The sequence below is a fragment of the Lagopus muta genome, chromosome 4 (genome assembly GCF_023343835.1).
Source record: "Lagopus muta isolate bLagMut1 chromosome 4, bLagMut1 primary, whole genome shotgun sequence".
Lineage (NCBI taxonomy): Eukaryota > Metazoa > Chordata > Aves > Galliformes > Phasianidae > Lagopus > Lagopus muta.
In genome coordinates this window covers 71,120,278-71,143,513 of record NC_064436.1, presented here as the reverse complement: position 1 = coordinate 71,143,513, position 23,236 = coordinate 71,120,278, and the positions used below count along the sequence as shown (strand labels likewise).

Genomic DNA, 23,236 nt, shown 5'->3' with positions numbered 1-23,236 from the left:
CCCCAGCCGCTTAAAAGCCCCCGCAACAGCAGTGCAATGCTGCTCGGAGCTCCTTCCCCACTGGTAGTCAGCTCTTAAATGGGTCTGGGAGAGGTGCACCCCTTCCAGCAGCACAGGTGAATTGCTTTCACTGTGCTCCCATGGCTGACCCATGGCTTGCCTCAGGTGATCAATCAGAGGTTCAGGCCCTGATTCAGCAGTTCCCATCCCCCCCAACCACCTCTTGCTCACATGTACCAGCCAGGTGCTTCATGTGTGCTTACACCTGGTGCAAGTAGCTGCAGAGCTCATTTATTCATTAGCTCGGTCTTCTGTTCATCATGTCTTTGTTTGTCCCACACGGCTGCATCTGGAGAGAGAGCACGAGGCCATGGCATACACGCAGACCCTGCCCAGGCAGCTGCAGCAGTCTCTTCTGCCAGCTCTCTCTTACCTCCACCATTTCCACTTCTCAGGCAGGAGCCCTGTGGGGCAGAGATTGAGAGCTTAAAGCAGAGAGAAAAAAGCCTTCTGGGACTCCTCTGCCCCACTGCCAGTTGTTCCAGGAAGAAGAAGAAGAAGAAAAAAAAAAAAAACAGTTCCAGAAATAAGTGGACCTGAAACCTCATTTACCACATCCTACCACAGTTCTGGGACTGTTTCAAGACCCAAGTGGATGCCTACCTGTGCGACCTACTATAGAGAACCTGCTTTAGCAGAGGGGATGGGCTTGTTCTCTTGAGGTCCCGTTCCTAAGAGGTCCCCTTCCTAACCCCTGCAATTCTGTGATTTTGTGACATGTGAAAAAGATAAAAATCTTCAAAGCTATTTGAGACTTGGGGAGTGAAAGAACTGCCTATAAGATTTCTAAACGAGTCTTGCAAACTGTTTCTACATCAAGAGCAGTGTTCAGCACTTTGTCTTTTTGAGAGGCAAGAATGAGAGGGAGTAAAAGTGCCGTGAGAAATTTGGGATGCAGACCTGTGGGTTAGATCTGTGAAGATGCGTGTTGCCTTCAGTGCTGGGAACTGCACTGGTGCTGGCACTGAGACGCGGTGGAGCACAGAGCAGCTTCACAGCACGCAGCCACACTCCCATAGCAGTGCCTGCCATCAGTCACTTTGTCTTCAGTGGTTTGCACTGAGCGCTGCACACTGCGGTTCTCTCCTGAAAAAGCTGGCCAGTTCTTTGCGTCCATGAAACGCCCCACATTTTGGGTAGTTCCTGAAGAACCAAGTAAAATATATTACAACTACATAATTTGCTGCAACTTAGGTCCACTTATGAACTCCCTTTGAAAGCCTGCTGTTTCTAGAAGAACACCAATCCAAACTGGTTCAGGAAATTTCGTGGTCAAGGCATGAGCACAGTTTTGCAGGCTACAACTTGTTGAGCGTGCAGTTTTTCGCTGTCAGGAAAGAACGGAATGCTAGGTTCTCCTGACCAATGCCTCTATCAAGATAACCGCAGTGGAGGGGAGAACAGCAGGCAGGAATATGCACATATTGCTGCTGAGAAAGCTACTACTTGCTGTATCAGTCATGATTCAGAATGCCTGAAAACATCTGCTGGAACTACTTGTCAGTCTATGATACGCGTCTTGTCATCAGACTGTTTATTTTCATGAAATATATTACCTTTTGTTAACTGGATCCAGAACTCAGTAAACCACTGCTAGTTTTTTATAGTCAGAAGAGTGACTACATGAATAGAGTCTGGACACAAAACTGAAATGAGCATCTGGCACAATATCAAGCACATGATGTTCTGTTGACTTCTACCTCTAAGGATCTGAACAGCTATTTGTCGTCTGACAGCCCTGACAACTCACATCAGCACCTGAAAACAGAGGGAGCTCGCACATATTCTACATGGGAAAACTGCACAAAAGCTTTCTAAGTGAACAACTACTCTGTTCTGACAAAAGTTTAAGGAGGACTCTTACATACCGTAGCCTAAGATTCAGAAAACCCAGTCTACACTTTGCCTAGGTCTGGTTTTCATCCCATATCACCTTGAATAAGTCATCATTAAGAGTTAGGTCTGAGTTTCTCAGAACCCACAGTTTTTAGTCTTGAGTAACACAAAAAAAAAAAAAAAAAGGACACTTTCACATCGTTTCTTAAAACACCTGAAATACTTCATTTTTCTGGGGTTCAAATATAGTTTTCTGTGTTTCAGAAGTCATGGTAAAGAAAAAGGGTTGACTCCTAGTAAAATCCTCTACAAACTGAACTAACATCTCAGATTCTGCAATAAATACAGTCTGCCATTCTACATATAGCAGATAAAATACCTGTTTTTACCACTGCTTTAAGCTGTTAAATGGGTTTGGAGTGTTTGAATTTCCGAGTTTGCATAAAGTGAAACCTCTCAGATGAAAAGCCAGGTGAATGGGATGTCAAGTCATACAAACAAGCTTCAAGACAAAGAGAAACAATACCATAGCATGACACTGCTGAACAAGGCATCGGAGGAACTTTCCACATAGCTGAACATGCCATCACGAAAATTTTGAGAAATCTATGGGCTGGGTGAGGGACTTCAGAGTGTGGGAACAAGATAGGAAGCTGGGAAATTCTCCAAGCATAAAAGCACCACAAAATGGTTGCAGAATACACCGCAGGGATAATCGAGATAGCGCACAGTGTACATCTAGGGCACACGGCGTGTGTGCAGCCCATCACCCACAGCCCCATGCAGTCCACGTTAACGGCCAAAACGAGGTGTTAACAACTGGGGCTGATCTATTTCAATACTACCTCGTCCCACCTTCCTCCCTCCCAACGCGCGCCCCGTGGCCCCAAACAGCCCGCATCCCACACTCCTCTCCAGGGCATCCCTTAGCACTGCTCTCCTGCCCCAAACCCTTCACAGTGAGACCATCCCACAGCTCCCCCAGTGCTACTCTGACTTTAAAGGGAAGGCTGGCTCACGACACACCAGCAATGCAGCTGCTGAACCACGCTTCCTGTGCACAGAGTCTATCCAGCACCGCCACACTGCACCCAGGGCCTAACGGCATGGTCAGGGCTACTTCCAGTCAAGGTCACACACAGCATCCATGGACACAAATGGCTTTTTACTTATATGTGAGTTACAGAGGCAAACTTTACTAACAAGGAAAGACATGCCTTCTACTTATAGCTGCTCCAATTGTAAATACAGTGGTGTACAGGAAATAAGCAAAGCTAAGTCACCAATAAATTATAGAATACATATAATTCACTGCTGAGACTGTCTTTATTAACAGTTTTTCCCTTAAAAAAAAAAAAAAAAAGCTCTGTCTCTGAACAAACTCCTCCAGTTAATTCTCTTGTTTTTTGTTTGTTTTCAATTTTTGTCAAAAATTTTTGTCATTAAGCATAGGTAACAATTATTGTAAATCACCTGGTAAGCATATTTTCCTTGAGCAGTGTACAATCACCGCTAACACCTCACTGCATTTTCCCTGATCCCACCTGGGTTGTGGTTTAAAGACTGCCAGACGCTGAAAAATATTAAAAGCTTTCAATTAAAAAAAAATTAAAAGGGAGAGAGGGGATTCATCTCTGTAGCTCAAGAGCCTGCAGAGTACAGCTGCATTTTGTTAACAATATTTAAGAATTTTCTACCGTTATTCTCATCACTCCCAAATCAAAGTAATACAATTCTCAAGTCCCTCTATGATACAGCAAATTCGCATGTAGCTAGATAGAACTAAAAAAATCAAGGCAAGATCTTTAACTCATTTCACATCACTTCTTCAGATATTAGTGAAAATCTAGTTCTGAGGTCACTCTCTTTCAGATGACCTACACCGCACATATCTTTTTTGGTTGGTATGGTATGAAAAGGAATTTCTGTTAATGCATTGTGCTGGACAAACATTAAAATATTATTTTATTGGCATGCACCAACATTAAAATATCTTGTTATAAAATACAGAAATATCTTACCAGGTGATGCTGTAATGTTGGTGCATGCCAGTAACAAGCATTTCATGCAGACCAGACACCAGCAGATACTTACTAAAGGACTACGGAAAACTCACCTCAAGGATGCACCCAACTCCAATTCTGTGAGTGGCTCTCATTAGCAAAAAATCTATGCCAATGGAGCAATAGCAATACGGTGTGTGAGCTCAGAGATAAGGCAGTTCTACAACACAGTAATCTAAACAAAAAAAACCTGCAAAAATGACATTTGTAATTAGCGATGTTTCTTAAAAAAAAAAAAAAAAAAAAAAAAGGAGGGGGCAGGGCAAACAATTTTTGGTGGGATTTATTCAAGAGTCTCTGCATTTTTACTGGATATAGCAGAACAGCAGCACAATCACCACGGTGAAAAATCCACTACAGATGAGGAAATGAGGGGTTTGACAGAGCTAGAAAAATTAAACTTTTAAAAAGCCAACCTATTTAAGATAATTGTCTTCTTTTGGTAAGTCTGCAAAAGTAGAGCCTAACGTTTATTGAATCTGGTAAAGATATATGAAACATTGATCTAAAACTGGGGAGAAAAGAACTTAGTTTTACCCTTCAAAACCTTTGCAAGCAACATCAAAAGCTAACTTGCCAAGAATTTGTCTGTTTCACTCCCCATCCTTAAGCGTTAAATGGATACTGCAGCACCTCTACGCAAGAGGCCATCTGTAAATTATTACATCAAGTTGAACATAAACATCATAAAGGTACAAGAAAGAGCTCCCTGCAGCGTCAGTCAGCACTGTCAATTCACAAGAAGTTCTTAGGCCTTAATTGTAACAGACTTGATATATTTCAGCAAGGCACGGGCACATAGTGATGCACAGCAAAGTCATTAGAAGTCACATATGCAAGGCTTCTATTCATCTCCCCTCTCACAGATTTGCCAGCAAAGGTCAGTTACTTCCCATAAAACTTCTTGTTCAGAAGGAAGATCAGAAGATTAACGTTTACTTTTGCTCGGTCAAATAACTTCATAACTGCAACACCTTCATACTGCAGCTGCAGAAGATCCTACCAAAGGGAAAACAGTTATGAGCGAGGAATCCTCAACAGTGCATACAAACTTATACAAGACATTGTGATAAGGTGGGGTTTTGTGGAATATCTATCACAAAATACATAGCATAAGCTAGAAAAATGAGAGGGTTAAGGATCCACTCACAGCACAGGAACAAATAAGCTGCACTAAGATTTCTCAGATGTTTGTCTTAATCTGTGGTTTAAAAGAATTACACAACTCATAAATAGAAAGTCAAATTTCAGCTCTAGACCATACCAGGCTTTTCATTCACATAACAGATGTAAAGCTGTAATGTTTAGAATCTCTCTCCCGTTTGCCTAATCTTATTGTGTAAGCATTACAATATTCCACAGCACGACTCTCTAAAAACCTCATCTGTCATAGAGGAGACAGAGGCGGTTTAGAATACAATGTATGTCACAGAAAGAAACAACTTCTCCATTAGGACTAATTACATTATGCCAATTCAGTTTCCCCTGTATTCACATAGGCACTGGCTCCAGTTACAATTTCTTCTCATCAGTGATGCACCCGACAAAGCTGTACGACTCCCTGCACCGATTCATCTCAGCAACAATTCCTTCCCACAGTCTCCTCTCTAGAACAGTGCATCTTAGAGAAAGCATTCATGTACTGCTACTGCAAGGAATACTGCATGTATTCCAAATGGTGAATCTTGCTCCTGGCACCAGAACAAACACCAAACAGCTGTTTCTATAGTCTTCTATAAAAACTCTGGCAACGTGAGACTTTTTAACTGAAGCCATTGCCAACACTACACTTGGACGAGCAGTGGCAGTTTGTTCAGAGTGGTTTTACCACACGTGCTTGAGAACCAAGTGACCTCGAGTAGCCACACCAAGAAGTCTGCGACCAGCTCCAACAGATCAGCGCTGGAATGAACTACAGCAGCTCCCAGAGCAGATGGGACATGTAAGGCAGCTATCTCTCCTAGCAGTCAGTCAGGGACTGCAATGCAGACATATCTCTGCACAGAGTGCTCCTGTATGCAATTTGTTTCAATATGCCTGGGACATCCGCTGTTACCATACCTAGCAATACTTGGCAACCAAGTTTTGGTAGACACACGTGCACAGAGCTGCCAGGCATAACAGCAGTGGTACGGTAAGAAGAATGGGGACCATTTGGGAAAGCTAGCCTGTAAGTCTGTTCCAACAGACTCACACAAGTAGCGTGCATACTTATGTAAGTGTAACTAAGACACAGACTGACACAAAGCTTTCATTAGTAAAGAAACAAATTAGCCTCAGTCCCCCGTTGGCACTGTACGTTTTGTCTGCAACAAATCTCCTGCTGTCACAATAGCTGCTCACAGAACCGCAGTACGGGCTGATGTTGGAAGGGACTCCAACACCTCCCAGCTCCCCGGGGCCCTGTTCAGCCTGGCCTTGGGCACCTCCAGGGATGGGGCACCCACAGTTCTCGGAGTAGCCTGTGCCAGGGCCTCACTGCCCCAAGGTCAACATTTTCCTCCTCATACTTAATCTAAGTCTGCCTTCTATCCGTTTAAAGATGCTCCCTCATTTTCACACTGTTCAGGCAAAAAACATGTAATTAGTATTTTGATAAAAGGTCTGGCAAGCAGAATAGATATTTGCTATTCATGTACATCCCATGAAACTCATATGCCGTGGCTGTCATTATTAAATAGGATTGTTCTTACCTGATAATGTAACATAAAGGTTTCCACCTGTACCCCCATGAATTTTGCTTTTACCTCAAAATCTCCTACTTCTTCTGTTGGACTGATTTCAAATATTACATTTTTAAATCTGTAAATTTAAGAAATTGAAAACCACATATGAAAACCATAATTGAACATGCAGTTCCTAACGACAGGGAAACAACACATCAGATGAAAGCTGAAGATAAATGTCTAATCCTACTCCTAAATTCTATATTCTCATTCGGAATGAGACTCAGTAGAAAAATGAATAGTAGGCTACAACAATGTAGCCTAACATTGTTGTAGGTTGTGCTGCTAGGTTGCACCTTCCCACAAGCACAGTAAGCACACACAGCACTCCAGCCCACGTGAATCAGCAGCCCACCTCTGCTCCTAGACATCCCCACTGCACTGAGTGCAAAGCACAACGCCGATAAAAATTCCAGCAGCAAGCAGCTTCTGTCTATAGTGTGAAAGATAGATCAGTTACTCAAGGCCAGCAAGAGGCAGCTGAGCAAGCTCAGGTCAGCCTTGAAAGTTCACTAGCCACAGTAGCAAGGCACTCAAGGAGGAATCCTTCCGTGACAGGGCTGTGGGGGAACAGGGAGAAAGAGGGCGTCATTCCTAAAGCACATGGAACTCATCTACCAGAGATCTGCTCCCATTTCACCAGAAATAGAGAACAGCACGTCAGCAGTTTGTGAAGTTTCTCAGCTCCTGCCAGCCCAAGTAGTCAAGAACAGTGTGCAACATTTCCCTATTTCTCTAGGAAAGCTACTTAGCTCTAATGAGTTTTTAAGGAACACTCACTGGTTAACTTGCAGGTCCTCAATCTCTAAAAGCACTCCCTTCTCATGAAGTCGAGCTGCAGTGTATTTTAGAGAAATCTTTTTACTGTTTTTGCCTTTTATCTCTCGAGGCTTCTTAGAGACTCTGGAAGGAAGAAGGGGTTAAAAGAACACAACAGAGAGCAAACAAAATACAATAAACAGTTTATACTAGGTGGATGCATGGCTAGAACCAGAATAGATGGTTCAACTAACAGAGCTGATATATTTCACTACCAAGTTTATCTGCACAGCACTGGTAGCTCAGGTCAGATCTCTGACTTCCTATTATTTACCAGTAACTTATACAACAGAAGCAGAACACAAACAACAGCACTTCATAAAAAACACCGCTACTTATATAGCTAGGCAAAAGCTCTTATGGTTAACAAGTTGTTTCCACTGGTGCTCTGAACACAGACCCGTAAGAGCCACAGTGACAATTAACAAAATTTTAAAAAGCCACCGATTATTTAGATGCCCCAAAATTACACACATCAGGTCTATTTGTGTACAGCCCGTTGCCCTGGTAGATCTGGACTTCCTCATCTCTGCACACTCAGTGCACTGATCACCTGTCCAAGGACATGCCAGTGCAGCTCCCCTGCTTGCCCTGTCCGGCCAATCGCTGCCCTGCTGCCCACCCCACAGCGCTGCAGCAGAGTTCAATCCTGTGCACCTGCTTGAGAAAGCAGAGACCAGGACTGCGTCACGCATCAGACTCTGCTCCAAACCACAATCTCTGACGCCAGCCGTTTCAGGCTTCATGCCTACTCCATTTCCCTTTCCCACATTGGTGCTCCGCTCTTTCCAACAGCATGCCACACGCATGCAAACCCAACTCTGGCATTTCTCCAGAGCAGACAGGTATTTTCCACACTGTGTTCAGATTAAAAAAGAAACAGGGAAAACACACCCAGTTACGCTGAAACATTTCCTAAGGCTGCTGAGGACTATGCTGTGCTGCCTGCCAAAGGAAAGAGAAGAACCAAACTCAGGGTGGAAAGACACAGCTTTTCTTACAGGAAAACCTGAACTGCCTTCCACTGTACAAACTGCCTCTGGGACAAAGAGAGGACAAATCAGGATCAGTGCTGTCACTATAAGTACAAAGGATGCTTTCATTCTCTGCTGCAAGAAAGAATTATGGGAGGGACTAACCAAGCAGTGTGTCAATTACCTGAGCAACCCAACCATCACCTCTGGTCTTTCTCCATTCCTCTCTCTCCAAAGGACCAAAATTCCTTTCACTGTGTCTCTCTGACCCCAGTCAGGGGTCTCACTCTCCCTTAGCTTTGTGCAGATGGTACTACAATTTGTTCTTAGCAGTGACCTACCCATTTTTTTCTGAAACAAGCATTTATTTATAGAACCACAGCACAGTTCAGAGATACTTACTTGCCCTTGCTGGCCAGGTTATCCAAGCAGGTTTTGATGTAGCTTTTGTAGTAATCAACTTGTTCCCCATAAAAGGTAGCTTTGGAGTTCAAGGCACTGTATGTCTGCTGCAGCTTCACCAGCTCTGCCTTTCTTCTCTGACGGTATCTGCGCTGATTTCGGATATCCTACAGCACAGAGTGAAACACGCAGAGACCCACTGGTTATTGAAGAGCTCTCAGAGTGCAGAGACAGGCTGAGAAGCTCTGCTCAATTCTGATTAGCCTTGCTTCAGGCAACAAGCTGTATTAGGACTCCTCAGTCACACCTGCCCCAGTTTAAGTGTCATCATTTCTTTGTTGACTGTTTTTGGACCTAACCAGCCCCACACAGCAGTTCTTTTAAACATTCTGCTGCTTTCTCAATCTTCAGTGCTGTCATAATTGCAGTGACTGGAGTATGTGATTTAAGGAAGACAGCAATTTTTGCTTTCACTGGGTAGCAGGAGTACATTAAAAATCAAGAGCTATAACCACAAAAATGCATAAATGGGACAGTCTGTCTTTGCTAGTCAGCCATTTTTAAACATGCTATATTAATAACTGAACAAAAAAATACAGTATCTTCAAGTCATTTTCATTTCTGATATTTATTAATGACCGAATGATCAGTTTTAATCTCACTTCTGAAAGTGGTAATTCATTCACTTCATACACATCATCTTTTCCCACGTATTACGTTGGCAAATGTATGACATGCTGTGCTGATAATGTGTTTCAATGTGCAGTGGCGTTATTTCACTTGCCTAAGTTTTTCTTAGGTCCTCCCTAAAGTGTTTCAGTTGCTCTTGAATCAGTGAGTGTATTCAAATAAAAGCAACGCTTTATTTTTCTTTAAGTTATGGACAAAACTTCCATGTGGCAGTGTGTTTGTAAAGGCACTATTTACACCAGGAAAAGGACTAGCAGAAGAGATCACACACCAGGGATTTCCTCCAATGTCTAATACTTAAGGTGCCTGAGATTCTGGCAACAGAATTATTTGTGAAAACACAAACTTCCGATAAAAATAAGAGACTTTGCAAATGCAAAGATGTAGAAGCAAATTATCTATTTCAGATCTCTAACTACTGCAAAACTTACTCCTGAAAACTCACACCAGCTTCACAACACTGCAAGCCATAAAAAAAACAAACTCCTTCTCTGTAATTACTAGAAAAACCACTAACTGGCATACCTTTGCAATATCATTGATTAGTTCCTGGTATTTATTTTTTGCATTCACTACCCCTAGTTCTGTCAGCTTCTTCAGGCCTGTCTTGATTTTCTCTTTTTTACCCTGAAGATTTAAGTTGCCATCTTCCTTTACAGACACAGATTTTTTCATCTTATCAGGAGTTTTAGCATCACGAATGGCCCGTTTCTGCATAGCTCTTTGATGCTCTGCTTCCTAGAAAAAGACAACAAGAAAGTTACAAGTTCATAAATTGATTATTTTTAAGGTGATAAAAAACTAGAAGATCATCTGACCCCAGCATAACAGGACACAGAATTTTGCTCAGTCATTCCAGAGCCGACTTATGATACACTGGATGAAAACTGGCAGAACTGTCCTGCCAATACAGGAACTGGCAGACACCAACCTACTGTTCAAAACAGTCTTCTGAATAAGTATTTTCTAATAGCTATCAAAGAGCTAGACTCACACGCACTCTTTATTTCCATCATATCCCCTCATCATTTGTGCTACATGCAGCTCCAAAACCAGTGCAGACAGCTTCACTATGCTATAATAATGCAGATTCCCAACAATACCCACATGCATCTAAACAACAAATTCTCAGTCTAAAAAGAACACAGGGAAAAAATCTTCATACTTGCTCCGAAGTAGCTGAAGTGTCCAAGATTTCAGTCTGCGTCTCCCCAGGTTGGAAGCGGATCACATCAACAATTAAGCGTTTGGTGCTGCAGAGAAACCATGTAGAATAGGAGGTAAAAATTTAAGCCAAGATACCTTCAATATTGCTATTCTGCAATAAGAGCAGCGTTACTGATTTTAACTGCGACCAGAACTCCGAGAACCAATTCACTTTGTTTGACACCCTTTTATCAGAAACCGATTCCCCAAAAGACACATCTGTACAGTGCACAGCATGGCTCCTTAACACCTTCTCAAAAAGCTGGAACTTCCCCCCATGCATATTAAGGCCGTCTCAGTACTGCCACCTGGACCACAGACGCTGCACACTTAGAGGTCAAAGATAAAGCAGTTAGCAGCAACAGCAATTTCACACAGCCAGAAAAAGTCCAATGTTATCCATTCAAAGTGCACTTCAATGCTTTCTAACAGGGGTTAAGAAATAAACAAATGAAGTGGACCACTTTCTTACATGTACACTAACTTAGCCAAAGGAGGGATCTGCTTCCAATCCAGTGACAAATAGGGTCATTCTTTGATCTCAGAATCAAGATCTGTAGCTTAACTGCATAGTCAGTGTTCAGTTTGAAGCAAGTGGGGCCCTGAGCCAAATGACACCAAAGGGTGCCTTCAGTACTTTGCAATCAAGCTAGAATTACTTCTGGCACAACAAATTGCATCAACACCCTGCTGACCATCCACATCTTAGGTGATTTCAGGTACATCTGGTAAATGCTTCCAAGATCAGTGTCACCTTCCGCAGGGTAGGGCAATCCTGGCATATATTTCAAGCAACTCAGTGTAAGAATATTTTTAGATATCCCACTTTCTTCTGAGAGGTCATTGCTCCATCTTCGCCAAGCATAAGCTGACCTCATGAACTCTCAGCTATGCCACCTGGCATCAGAGCAAGAGTGCATCAGAGCACACGACATCAGGTAGCTGCTCTCTGCAGCCCAGCAAGAGGAACTTGCTGACAAGTGGCCAAGAGGCGGTGTTGGCCCCGAGTTCTCCCAGACAAAGAGAGTCTGACAAAAACCAAGTCACCGTCTGTCCATCACACTCTTCACATCAGGCTTACACTGCTACCCAAAAAGCTGTTTATCTCAGTCAAGTGTGGGGGACAGAGAGTGCAGAGGGAACAGAAGTGCATCGTGAAGCAAGGCAAGGTGGGAACCAGGAGGTATTTCTCACAGCACGGAAAAAGCTACAGGCAGAACATCATAAATTACCATCACTGCCTCCTGCTCCACTAACAGGATACAGACACATTCTGCTCACAGGCTAAATAAATCAGCTGGCCCTCTAAGAGCCAGCAGTTTTTAGCAGTACAGCATCCCTTACGCTAGACACTGTTACTCAGGGAATTTCCTCGTGTCGCACGTATTCTACTGAGAGTATTTGCACAGGGCATCATTTAGGCATCACAAATAGGACTACATCTTCATTTCACATCAATCAGAGTTAAAACTACATTGTGATGAATGCCATGGGTTATTTACAATAATCCCAACAAATCATCCATATGAAAGTAAGTTTAACTGCTGCCATCAGACCTGCTCACACTGGAAATATTTTCTTTTCTGGTAATTTTTCTCCTCCAGAATCATCACACATACACTTCTACAGAGTGACAAGTTCTTCACTGACAAAGAACTAGCAAGCACAAATTTAACAGCTACAGCATTTGAAAGAAATGGCTACAACCTCAATGTACTTTGAGTCACAGCACCACCTTTGCTCAATTTAAACTTCAGTTCTCCTACTTGCACAAACAGAACAGCAAGAAAATCCAGGTTCTGGTCTCCCTCTTCTCTTAAGAAATACATCAGCCAGTTCATCTCTCACTTACTTCAGCAGAATTGTCCTAGCATCCATCTCCGCATTTTCATCTCCAGGAACATCAAATTTATTAGTGAGTGTGAGAGAAACCTCTGTCTTTGCCAGCATCTCCCTGTTTGGGTCATTAATGTTGCCAGACCCTTCGCCTGCCAAGTAGAAAAAGATTTTATACATTAGGGTAAAACATGCCGGCAATCATTCCTTTAAAAAGTTCTTACTTTTCTTGAGGAGCAACACCCAGGGAACTATTTTGATGTCAAAGCATCCTCCTGAAAGCTGTGTCCTTCCATCCATCCCCCAAGACCTGCAGACTAGATTTCATGCTTGCAACAGCAGGAATACAGAAACCAAAGAGACACAGACTTGTGCAACTTTTTCATTTTGTATACGGTGAGGGACTAAACTTTGACTCAGATCCCGTTCCTAGAATACTGCCATGGATTAGTAACGGAGAAGTTAGATCCTGCCTCCCTCCAACTCAAAGGTTTTTTCTCCTGCCCCTATTGTTCCTTTATCAGACATTCACTGATGGGTGCACCCAAAAGGAGGGAAAAAAGTTAATTGTCCACATGCCAAAAATTGCACTTCTCCTGCATGATGCATGTAACCTCATATATTTACTACTGAACTCCTAAGGAGCACTGATCTCGAGACAGTGGACAGACCTTTGCAAATATGCCAGGATACACAAAGCAACGGCTCTGACACAAGGGAACAAAGAACACATTGCACAAGCTTTGTTCATCTCCTAGAAACTGAAGTGGTGTGACACAAGGTGTTTGGAGACAAGAGAGAAGCCAGGCGTATTTTTTTCCACAGGATTATAAATTCTGAGAATAACTTTATTCTCAGAAGAATAAACTGGAATAAGTACACGGCTTTTTTAGAGCACCAACTTCCAAACGGCCGCTGATTATTCCTTTGATAGTTTCTTCACTACACTTCAAACCATCTAAAGTAATACTACATAATTCTGAAGTAAAACAGATCACCTATTAAGGACTCAGTTGAAGGAACTTCTCCAAGGTCATCCAGCAATTCATGAATTGGATCATTATGCTCAGGAGCAATTGCATCTTGATGGTCTAAGAGCAGCTAAACGAACAGAAGAATAAATTGCGTTGTTAATCATAAATCCTTCCCTACACATTGAAATTATATTCCTTTATGCTAATATCTTTTAGAAAAAAATCTTAACTTCACTGAACTCTAAAGCTGCAATATCACGGCCAAAAGTCGTACCATCTGCATATACTCAGACACTTCCAAAATAAGCTTCAAACACCAGCAACTTACTAAATTCTAAAAGCTTACAAACCCTTGAGCTCTACAGTCAAATGAAATCACATTCAGATTTGGCTACTTGAGGTTTCAACAGAAGCAGCATTTTCTGTGTAAGAACTGCTTAAGAAGGAGCAGCTGTGACTGACGTATACTTACAGCGTGTGTACTGATGATTTCACCAATAGAAATATAAATAACTGGTTTAGTGAGAGTCACCAAGTCAGAATATTCATCAATACTGAATTTATCCTGCAATTCAGGAACCTCACAAGCAACCTGAAAAAAGCGTCTGAAAAAACATGAAAAAAAAAAAAAAAAAAAAAAAAAAAAAAAAAGGGAGAAAAAGGTAATCAGCATACCAGCAGCTGTTCTTCTTTAAACTATGGTTTATATACTACATATATACTACATACTACATATTGGACAAGCTATAGCTTATCACATCAAAAGCTATCTAGAAGGTTCAGTTATTGGTACTGGCCATGTCGGCATCAGCTCACTGTAAGCATCTGCAGGACAAGTCTGTGGACCGAATGACCTTGTGCACCCATCCTTCTGTCTTAGCTGCAAGAATAATCCTCACTCCCAGACATTTCCAGTTTTCTTTCTTACAAAAGATGAAAGATATAAATAAGCTCTTCATTCAAAAGTTACCTTATTATACAGACCACTAAATTCCAGCCTGTTTTAATCCAAAGTGCCATCTAGTTTGCATACAGAGAACTAGGGTTCATATGGGAAAGAACGCATGCACACTCTAGTTTTCAACGGCCAGAATATCATAATAAACACATAGAAAAACAGCCTTTACTCTGAAGGCTTGTATGGCAAAGCCAATTGTTTTGACCAGCTCATTAATATACTATATCTAGTTTGTAAATTCCAGGTACGTATTTTATATGCCATCATTACCAATGATTATGGAAGTCTGAAGTTTAATCTCTCATTTTCAACAGACTTCCTATTTGACAGAGATGGAATTTATTACATTTAAAATTCATCGCTCCTTTTTGTTTGCAACATTGTCCTCCGCCAAACTCCTCAACACAATCAGCTGAAGTCTTCTACCTGAATTTCTGGTATGACTGTGACAAGTATTCATTAATGATGCTCAGATGCGCATTGTCTCCCATGAACATCTTATTGGACGCAGCGTGCTGCAGCATCTTTGCAATAGAACCAAGGTTTCTTCGTTGATCTGTAGTCAGCTGCCCTCCAGCTGAAAGATCAATTATGTCAAATGCATCTGGTGCAACAATGGCTGGATTCATGTAGCGGTAACAGAGTAAGTTGCCAACAATCTAGGAGAAATTGAGGAAAGAAAAACAACACGTGAAAAAGCAATGGCACAGACCTCCACTGAGTTTTACTGACACTACTCTGAGTGAGTTCTGACAAATTACTTTCCTGTGAACTGTGGGCCCTGTTCAAGATGCAGGGTCTACTGCGCTGCCATTAATAAGCACGTGCCATCCCAAAGAATCTTAGTTTCACACTGTAACATATATACATACACTAAATAAATGCACAACTGTCAACACAGAAGTGGTAAGACTGACCACTACTAGCTCCAGAACAACACAACTGCAGATATTCCTACACACAAAGGTTTTCAAATTTAACTTTTAATACCACCTGTCTCTATATTTTTAGAAGTTACCAAAGAATTGCTCATACAAGCGTAAAAGTTACTCTGAGAATTAAACAAAGCTTAGTCTAACAGAAGGCAGAACAACTACACTACAGAGAAACCTGGTACTGCAGTCTCATTAAGGGATAGGAGCCAATTCCTAACACAGGTGTGCAGAATTGACCACCATCTCCAACAAAGCAAAAATGGTGAAGCGTGGCAAACCAAGGAGCTAAGCTGAGAAAACAGCAGCTACTTTCTGCCCCTTTTCCAGAGCACTTCTCTCTCTCTCAGAATGCCTCTTTGATTAATCAGCAACATTTTTAGCTACAGATCCCCAATTAAAAACAACTGAGAGGAACTCATAAACATTTAATCCAGAAGTAAGAAACTCAGAAGTACCAAAGATGAGCGGTATTTGACATTTCAAAAGAAGTCCAATTCACCCAGCTAAGTGAGCAGCAATGAACGCTGAGGCCCCAAAGATAAAGACAGCCCGTTATCCACGTGCTCATCCATCTACTTCTAACCCGTATTGGCTATTTGCCCGCAGTAATTCCCACAACAAAAAGGCATTGGCCCAGCATGCTGACATGCAGCAAAAGTTCCCACGCCACATACTTCAGTATTTCCTGGTGTTCCACATAAAGCTGCGCAGAGCCAAGTCACAGAATCTGGGCTTCTCCTGCTTCACGTGCGATTTGAATGCACAGAAGAGATCAGAGGCATGAAGAAATGGCAAAAACAGAAAGAAAAAGCTTCGCCATTGCTAAGCTGCCCCAGAAATTAACTGCTTTCAGAGAGGTCATGGTTTTGACAGCTGTTTCAGTTCTTGCTGTACTACCCCAGATTACGGCACATGGTCACAACAGACAAAACTGTTCACTACCAGTCATAAGAAATACATTTGTGAGAGAAATCATATTAATAATATTAAAACTTGCAGTAGGAAAACAAGAACAGTACACTGTAGGAGTAGTTTTAGGCCCTAATAAATCTACAGGCAGTCACTGCACACAGCTGCAGTTCTGAGTGCGGCATGGACCGTGACATTGTTTCCACAAGGATTAATAAAAACTGCAGCTTTCCACCTAAATTTACAGATGGAAAAAATGAATTCACCTGCACAGAAAGAATCGATGCCTCAGAACGGGAAAGCACGGAACCAGAAGAGAGAAGAAAACGGCATTCAGATTGGTAATTACTTCGTAATGAAGCAGAGACAGAAAAGCTTAAAGAGACTGTGGCAAGTAATGTCAAAGCCACTCTTTGTTTTATTAAGAAGAAGAGCACTCACAGACAGAAAGACCTTTAAAATAACAAAAGCCAGGACAATTCCAATGAAAGCCACAGTGCTGTGCTCATTTGGAAGCATTTACTAACATCCTTTTCGTTCTCCAAAAGTACGGAAATGTACAGTACAAAACTGCCCACACCTCATGAAAAATGACACCATATACTTTGTTGCAGCTACTGTAATGCCCTAGAATATTGTAAGGAAAGTGAGAATAGTAGAATTGTGCACACGGGCCTTTTCAACTTGGCACTGTCTCTTTAAAAAAAGAGCAACTGACTCAGATAACACCAGCAAAACCAAGGTGCACCATTCAGCAGCAAGAGCATCCCAAAACCAAGAAACCTAGGGGGCACAATGCCCAAGATATTAAAAGCAAAAGGAAAAGCAATAGGGTGACTTCTTCTGAATGCTGTATTATGTCTCCTTTGACAAACATGTACCCAGCAATCCAAAGCACAGGGCAAAGTACTTTATACCCATAACAACAAATAGCCTGTCTACTTAAACTGCAGCTTTGAAACTTCTCTGCACACGTACACCCAACAAAGGACACTGAGATGCATCTGCTGCAGTCAGCGGGGCAGACAATTATTCACAGAGCTGCTCAGCTCCTTACCTTCAGAAGCTCATCCTCGCCAGCATCAGGAAACTTGTCATGCCGGGAGTCTTTCAGTACCTTGGCGATGAAACGCATCCCATAACTTTGAAGGAAATAAAAGGCAAGTGAGAATTCCTCACGGATGAACCCACTATTAACTGCTGCAGGATAATGCGGTGACACACCAGACTTACGGGATTTGGTCAGCTGAACAACGATGGCAGACAGGAACTTGTCTGTCACTGCCTTCACATCTCAGATTGAGGCATCCAGGTGCGTCCTCACCTCACCATGATGAAGAGCTTGTTCAGGTGTAACATCGTACGGCAACTTGCTATTTGGAAAAGTCAGATGTGAAGGTGAGCACTCCTCAGCCTAATATACTTTTGTCAGTGCCAGGCAGAATTTTTGGCTTGACCCAGAAACAGATCCACACTCACCTGGCTGCAAAGAGCTGCACGTTCACTTTCATTAGAATGCTAGCACTGAAAGAGCAAAGGACTTCTCATGTCCTCTGCTGTCCCTGCAGCAGTCGCTGTGAGAAAAGGCCCAGCTAACTCTAAACTGTATCTTTCTGTACCACATGCAGACACGCTCTCTAGAGTCAAGAAGGTCACCTGCAATATGCAGTAGTACCTCAGGTCGCAAATGATTCAGTGAAAACACAAGCTGCACATTGCAGTGTTAAGATAGTAACTCACGCAGCGTGCTGCGCTGGGAGAGTTGTCTTTTACTTCATAGCATTGCTTTTCCACCACTTCCCTTGAAGTGTGTTAAAAACAAAACAAAAACAACCAACAACAGAATCCTCAAAATCTGGTGAACATCAAGCACTGGAAGAAACACAGAACTCTGACTGGGGACGGATGGGAGCCGATCAAGAGTTTATAGACACAGATTAAAGGGAGGACAGGGACAGATGACGTAGCGGGGGATCTACAGGCCAACCAACCAGGATGACCAGGTGGATGAAACCTTCTCATGGGCAGACAGGAACAGCTGCATGCTGTGATTCTATGAACACAGCCTGTGTTGACAAGGACCACAATGCTCATCTCGTTCCAACCCCCCGCTGTGTGCAGGTTCACCAACCGCCAGCCCAGGCTGCCCAGAGCCACATCCAGCCAGGCCTCGAATGCCTCCAGGGATGGGGCATCCACAGCCTCCTTAGGCAGCCTGCCCGAGTTGTGGGCAGAGATTGGCTTGGTAGAGTAAGATCTACAGTATCTGTATCTATGAGTTAACACAGAAGAAATGCTTTGGGGCTTTTCTTGGCCTATCTCTTCATGAGATTCACTTCCAATAGTCTCAACACCCCTGTCACAAGATGATCTTTACACCTTTCAGAAGAAAGCCATCTCGAGCTGATGGAAAAAAGCTGGTAGCAATTGGACAGATGCATGCAATGAATCCAGGGATGGTTTGGAACGATTAACAGAGCAATGCAAAGCAGCTGAGCAACTTGTAGAAAAAAAACTGTAGCAACAGCTTCCATACCCGGCCTCACCATTCTGACATCCCATCTGGTTAACCCAGGACTTGTAAATATCCACTGGATCCGTTCTGACGTTGAGCGATTCGTCCTCAGTTATTTCCTTCACAACTGGGGCCAAGATCTGCCTCAGTGTGTTCTGACCACGGGCACCACGGTTGAAAGAGCGCATCTCAAAAACACAGAGGAAACAAAGGGAGTTCTACACAGGCACAACTATTTTCTTTCAGTATTTCAACAAGTAAGCAATCAGCAACAAAAGCCATTCACAGTATGCCGCTATGGGAAATCCAGCAGCAGAGAATAAAGCACATACATGCACTTTCCTGAACTACTACTCCAAGAAAAGATAATAATAATTAAACAAACCTTTCAGACATTACCTGTTTGAGGGCACATACCATCCTCATACTTAAAAGCATCAAAAAAGGCATGACTGCCTCCAACATTATATGTATTTGGTCTTCCTAGCAAGTTGTGAAGCTCCGTATCAGCCAGAAGTCATAAACACCAAACTCCTAAGTGACAATCAACTCCATTATGCCGACAGACAGCCAGAATCCTTAAGACTGACAGCCAGTAAAAAACCCAAACCAGACAGCATCCGATTTTCAGCCTCCTCATCAGTTTTGGAAAACAGTGACCTTCGCATCAGCTTCACTCTGGCCTGTAAAGCCCAAGCTCACAGTCTGTGCCAAGTCCTTCTTACTAGACAGCAGAGAACTTAGATGGGACTGAATCTTAGGAAAGCACTGCAGTAGATCAAAAATAGTGCCTCCCTGAGCAACAAAGCATTGGCTAAAGAAAAATGGCTTTAATCCTAAAGAACAAAGGTAATTCCTCCTCCTTCCAGGTTACAGAAAGGACTGACGTGAAACAGCATGAGCAGAAGGCAGGGACAGTTCAGCATTATCAGCAAATGAGCACGGGACATCACACAACATCAGCTTCAATTTTAGCAGCGGCCCAAACTGAGGCAACAGCAAGGCTGTGTCCTACGCTACAACGTACTTGATCTCTTCCTGCAATGCTGTTTGCAACAGCCTCAACAGCAGAGATTCCTCTCTCTGACTGGATGCGTAGTTATGCAGCGTGAAGATGGCTGAATCCATGAACTTTGTGGGTTTGTTTTGAGGCATCTGCAAAAGCAGCTTGGCCAAGTACGTTGGAGTAGTCTAAAACAAGAAGAAAAAGTACTTAGTGCACGTGTATAATCAATGACTATTAAGATGTTGTCATTATGAAATAAACAAGAGAGTTTGACAAAGCAGACTAAGCTAACAAAAGGAGAATAAATAGAAGGCTTACCCCTATCCTGGGCTCACTTACAAAACTCCAGCAGAGCAGATCTCCAGACAAGATCCTTCCCCACTGGTAGCCAGCTCTTAAACAGGTCTAGGAGGGCTGTAGCCTGGCTGCACCCCTTCCAGCAGCACAGCTGCATTGCCTTCACCTGTGCTCCTCTGCCTGACTCACTGCTCGCCTGAGGTGATCAATCAGAGGTTCAGGCCATGACTCAGCAGTTCCCATACAGCACGTGTCCACAAAAGCCAACACCACAAAGACAGACAGCGCCTCAACACTGCAGTGCAGAAGCACAGACTGTTCCAATACAGGTAAGCATCTATGACAAGAGCAGTGAATGAAAAGCTGCATACCTCAAGTAGAAAAGATGCTGATAGGCTTCCAGCTTTTCCCTCTCCTCTTTGCTCCAAGCTTTCAAATCTCCCTTTTGCTCGTTCATCGTCATCACGTCACAGAGCTGTTCCTTGTTCTTCCTGCTAAGATTTTTGCTATGAGAAACAACATCCTGCAAAGAACACAGAGGGACAGATTCCACATTTAAATAACACGCAATATGGGAAAAAGCTGCACGATAGCACTTCCTTTTGTGTGGATAAGGCAGTCAAGGTACATCAGGAGATCATGAAGTGAAACATTATCTGTTATAGCAGCGATTTCTGTCTCGTCCCCACATTCCAGAATTTGTTGAGAACCTACAAGGACTAATTGCTTTGAGCAGGGACTGTTTCCATTTTGCTGACTCACTGCCTCCACTGCTCTGATAACGATGATACTTTTTGCTGCCAGCATCAGCCCAACAGCTGGAGCCTCCTTTGGAACTGAACTTTACTGCTGCCATGGTTCAGATTTTACACAAGGTCAAGCCTAGCACTACGCTATTCAGGACCAAAGGAAAAGGTGACTGTAACTTCAGCTTGAATTAAAAAAGGCACCGCTGTATCAGCAATGTTGTTCTTGCAGGCAATCAATCGTCAGCAAAGTGACAGAGGGGGCTTCCATCAGCCAACCAACACCAAGCAGCCTGAGTACATTTCCTGCTCCAAAATCACCTCCCCCTTCTGATACAGCACACAAAACGTGAGAAGAAATTAAGGTGTGCAAGTCCATGACTCATGTAACCACAAGTGAACAGACAAACAGTTCTCAGAGCCTTCAAGCATACCATCTATTGCTTTCCCTTGGTCCCGAGTGGGTTCTTTTCTGGTGCTTTGTTTTTACAATGCTTCAAGTCTTGATGTTTCTTCTGCAGTTATCTTTCTAGGGATACATAGTAATTAGTGGAACAGTTAGGAACTTACTGGGAGGAAAACCTGTAACTCTGGGGGAAATAGTTCCCACTGAATCTGAGTAAGTGAGATCCAGGCTCCGAAGGTCCTCATGCTAACTGCCATTGGCCTCAATTCACTCTCCTAGTCTCCCAGCACAGCATTTCCTACCTGCAGTGTCATTCTGTTCTTCACTAGCAGTCCAATCTTGATGTCCATGAGATTGAGGTCATTTTCAAGCTGTTGATTAGATCGGAACAAGGTCACAACTTCCTCACACAGTTTCATTAGCTCCAGCTCCTCCTGAAAATCTGGGTCCGATCGAGCAAGTGAACAAATTTCCCAACCACAGCCATAGGTGGGTTTTCAGCATTAACTAAAAACAAGTGACAAAACATCAGAGGACAGGAAACAAATTAATGCACCGACCCCCACCCTGCTGTCACAGCCGTGCGCCGAGGGCACCATCACCCCCCTGCGCACGGCCATCAACTCCTCCCAGGACTCCACGCGCCCCACGGGCAGCCCCCAATGCGCGGAACTGCCGCCGCCTACCGCCGAATCCCGGCATCGATCCGGCAGGAAAGTTCTTGCCGTGGTCTCTGCTGCCACCGCGTGGCCAACGCGCGGAACTGCCGCTGCCTGCCGCCGAGTCCCGCCAGCGGCAAAACACATGCGCCCAGAAATGCGGAAGTGCTGATCTAACCGCTCTGCGCGGCTCATCCGCCGCTCTCTATGGTGATTAGTCCTCCGGCTAACAGCGAATATACGCCCGTCACCTTCAAAACAGCAACTGTCTCGACAAACAACTACGGCTACGGGCAAGCAGCCGATTCCGGACCGCCGGCTCAGCGATATATTCTCCCCCGCTAATCCGGGGTGCCCCTCGTCTATTTCCGCCGTTTGATGCCCGAGCCCACCCGGGAACGGAAACGGACCGGTTCGGCTCACCGCTGCCCCTCAGCGCCTCGTGGCATCCAACTCGCTCGCCTCCCGGTGAACCAGCAAACGTCCCCTTCCAACCCTAGCCCTGCATCGTCCCCCAGCCGCTTAAAAGCCCCCGCAACAGCAGTGCAATGCTGCTCGGAGCTGCTCGGAGGGGCTCGGAGCTGCTCGGAAGGACTCAGAGCGGCTCGGAGCTGCTCGGAAGGACTCGGAGCGGCTCGGAATGGCACGAAAGCGGCTCGGAGCGGCATGGAAGCGGCTCGGAGCGACCGGCTCGGAGCTGCTCATAAGGGCTCAGAACGACTTGGAGGGGCTCGAAGCTGCTTGGAAGGACTTGGAGCGGCACGAAAGCGGCGCGGAACTTCTCCGAGGTTCTCGGAGCGGCTCGGTGGGGCTCGGAGCTCCTCGGAGGGGCTCAGAACGACTCGCAGCGGCTCGGAGCTACTTGGAGGGACTCGGAGTGGCGCGAAAGCGGCTCGGAGCGGCTCGGAACGACTCGCAGCAGCTGGGAGCTACTCGGAAGGGCTCGGAGCTACTCGGAAGGGCTCGGAGCAGCTCGGAGGGGCTCGGAGCTGCTTGGAGCAATTCGCAGCGGCTCGGAGCTGCTCGGAAGGGCTCGGAGAGACTCGGAGCGGCTTGGAGTTGCTCGGAGGGGCTCGGAGCGACTCGCAGCAGCTCGGGGATTCTCGATCGCGTTACCGGTGTGCAGCAGAACCGACACGAGCATGTCTCGGGAAAGCAATACATCTGAGCAAATCCGGGCTCTGTAACGCGCTATATATACGCGCCAGATTCTGCCACG

General features: G+C 44.1%; 1 protein-coding gene across 1 annotated transcript; it reads right to left on the bottom strand.

Moving 5' to 3' along the window:
- Positions 1–3,046: 3,046 nt before the first annotated feature.
- LOC125691896 (ras GTPase-activating-like protein IQGAP1) lies at positions 3,047–22,244 on the bottom strand. The gene is given in 19 exon segments (XM_048941837.1): positions 3,047–4,958; positions 6,653–6,761; positions 7,466–7,588; positions 8,881–9,047; positions 10,096–10,308; positions 10,736–10,823; positions 12,629–12,764; positions 13,611–13,713; positions 14,059–14,191; positions 14,971–15,203; positions 17,446–17,530; positions 17,622–17,640; positions 17,643–17,761; positions 18,925–19,091; positions 19,321–20,402; positions 20,578–20,729; positions 21,387–21,481; positions 21,661–21,865; positions 22,045–22,244. Coding segments are annotated over 15 exon segments (1,857 nt in total). The 5' UTR covers positions 19,369–20,402; positions 20,578–20,729; positions 21,387–21,481; positions 21,661–21,865; positions 22,045–22,244; the 3' UTR covers positions 3,047–4,844.
- Positions 22,245–23,236: the final 992 nt, after the last annotated feature.